This window comes from Sinocyclocheilus grahami, unplaced genomic scaffold (genome assembly GCF_001515645.1).
Source record: "Sinocyclocheilus grahami isolate Dianchi unplaced genomic scaffold, SAMN03320097.WGS_v1.1 scaffold1679.1, whole genome shotgun sequence".
Classification (NCBI taxonomy): Eukaryota; Metazoa; Chordata; class Actinopteri; order Cypriniformes; family Cyprinidae; genus Sinocyclocheilus; species Sinocyclocheilus grahami.
In genome coordinates, this window is record NW_015506858.1 from 13,947 (window position 1) to 16,446 (window position 2,500).

The 2,500-nt window shown below is 37.2% G+C and overlaps 1 protein-coding gene across 1 annotated transcript in view; it reads left to right on the forward strand.

The window, feature by feature from the left end:
* The window catches only part of LOC107571995 (son of sevenless homolog 1-like), a 34,866-nt gene that overhangs the window by 13,931 nt on the left and 18,435 nt on the right, over window positions 1–2,500 (forward strand). The window contains exon 3 of the mRNA XM_016258400.1: window positions 1,172–1,538. Within this exon, the coding sequence (XP_016113886.1) occupies window positions 1,172–1,538 (367 nt within the window). The remainder of the gene's footprint in view (window positions 1–1,171; window positions 1,539–2,500) is intronic.

Below are 2,500 nucleotides of genomic sequence, written 5' to 3' on the forward strand. Positions count from 1 at the left end.
TGTAAAATTTACGGTAAAAAACCAGCAGCTGTGGTTGCCAGAATTATTTATTTCAACAAAAAATCATCAAATTTGAAATGTAACACAGGGAATTCTGGGAATGTCATTTTACGGTTATTCACTGTAAATGATACATTCTTTTTCACTTCCAGAAACGGTACACTACCATAGAAATTACATTTTTACAATGACTACCGATGTCCAATACAGTTTTCACCGTATATAGAAGGGGAACTTAGGGTTGTGCAATTAATCGAAATACGGTTTCGATTTCGGCCTCCAACGATTATGAAAATACAACAATCGAGATAAAACGATTATTCCGCCCCCTTTCTATCAGTGCGCTTTCGCTCCTCCATAAAAGCCCAATTTCATGTGCAAATCAGTAAAATCATGTAACGTGACTTGAAAAATGGGACGTGCTTGATTTATTAAAGTTTATTACATTTATTCATGTTTTTAAAAGCTGGAAACAGAACTGGTGCTGTTCCTCGAGAGGATTACTGTAAATGCGCTATATATGTAAAGTCATCTTTTAGCTCAAGGTGCGCACCCAAACAGTCAAATACACACAAACATGTGTCAAAATGCAGCGCTTAGTGGTTATTCACGTAATCCCTTGTCGGTCATGTAATAAATGAACGTAAACAGTTAACAGTAAAGTGCGGCTCTTAAAGTGACAGCAGCCTAATCTTCCTGCTGCGACTGTGTGCTTAATATTAATCAAACAACCAAACAACAAACATAATCACTCACTGCTCTTCACTGAACGACTTCTGTAGCTTTAATAAGGAACAAATGAAGTTGAACTCTTACAGTGTGATTATGCTGGTATATATGGCTATCTTTAAATAAAGCATTAATTTAAAGATTTGGTCATATGGCCCACTTATAAACGTGTTAAATAATTGTGATTACAATATTGACCGAAATTATAATAATTATGATTTTTGTCATAATCGAGCGAGCAGCCCTAGGGGAACTTACCGTTAACCATCCTAGCAGGTTTTGACTGTAGCGTTATTACAGTCTTTTACCGTTGAATTCACGGTCATTTTTTACAGTGTAGTTGTAACATTTGCTGATATTTTTATTCTAAACTGCGATTCCTCGATTTAAAATAAAAATGTGGCAAAATACCAGCTGTTGATGTTTGTGTGTTCTTGAACAGGTCCAGATCAATGACAAGGACGATAAGGAGGGCGAGTACCGGCACGCCTTCGAGATCATCCTGAAGGACGGGAACAGCGTGGTGTTCGCCGCTAAATCTGCGGAGGAGAAGAACGGCTGGATGGCGGCGCTGATCTCGCTGCAGTACCGCTCCACGCTGGAGCGCATGCTGGACACGGCCATGCTGCAGGAGGAGAAGGAGGAGCAGATGAGGCTCCCCGGGGCCGAGGTGTACTGCTTCGCCCAGCCCGACTCCGAGGAGAACGTCGTGTTCGAGGAGAACGTCCAGTCCAAATCCGGCATTCCCATCATCAAAGCCGGAACGGTGCTGAAGCTCATCGAGCGGCTGACCTTCCACATGTACGCTGGTGAGTGAACAGTGATTTCTGAAGATCATGTGACACTGAAGACTGGAGTAATGATGCTGAAAATACAGCTGCACATCACAGAAATACATTACAGTTTAACACATATTCACATAGAAAACAGCTGTTTTACATTACAATAATGTTTCACAATTTTTACTGTATTTTTAATAAAATTAACGCAGCCTTGGTGAGCAGAAGAGACTTCTTTCAAAAACAATGCACGATACTTGAACAATGCAGCATTTATTAATTTTAATGTTAATTTATACATTTAATACATTTTAAGTCAAAAGTTGTATCTTTTACAGTGGTATTTTTACTGTAATTGAGAGGCTATTGTAAATAATATCTTGAATGAGTTTTTATTTTTATAATTTGGTTTCATTTAAAGTTTTAGTAATTTTGTTGTGTTTTTGTCATTTTTAGTATTTTTTATATGTTTACTGTAATAACCCTGAGCTGATATTAATAGTTAATACAGTGTGAGCTAACATCAACAATTGTGTTTTTATTAACTAACATTAACAAAGGTTAATAAGTGCTGTAAAAATATATTGCTCATAGTTAGTTTGTTAACTAATGCATTAACTAATCTTAACAAGTGAGAAAAAAATCAACATAATTCTAATTTTATTTCACCTCTTCAACAGCTGTTTAAGCAGGAAATTCGTTAAATGAACACAATCTTAAAGGAACTTGAGTATTTTCATAATAAATTAACATTTTACTAGTTATGTCAGGTGCTAAAATATTTTGTCAGGCAGAAATCGTTAGTGAAAATAATTTTAGAAGTCCTAATCCGTAATCCTGATGCAGTAAATCACCAACAGCTGGAGTAGTCCTGGTGGTTTTGAATATGATTGTGGACAGCGATGGAGTCTGAAACCAGACTCTGTTTGACCCAAACAAGCGCACTGGTCTGGTTCGGTCTGGTTTTGTGTGTTGTTCTGCTGGATTTTGTG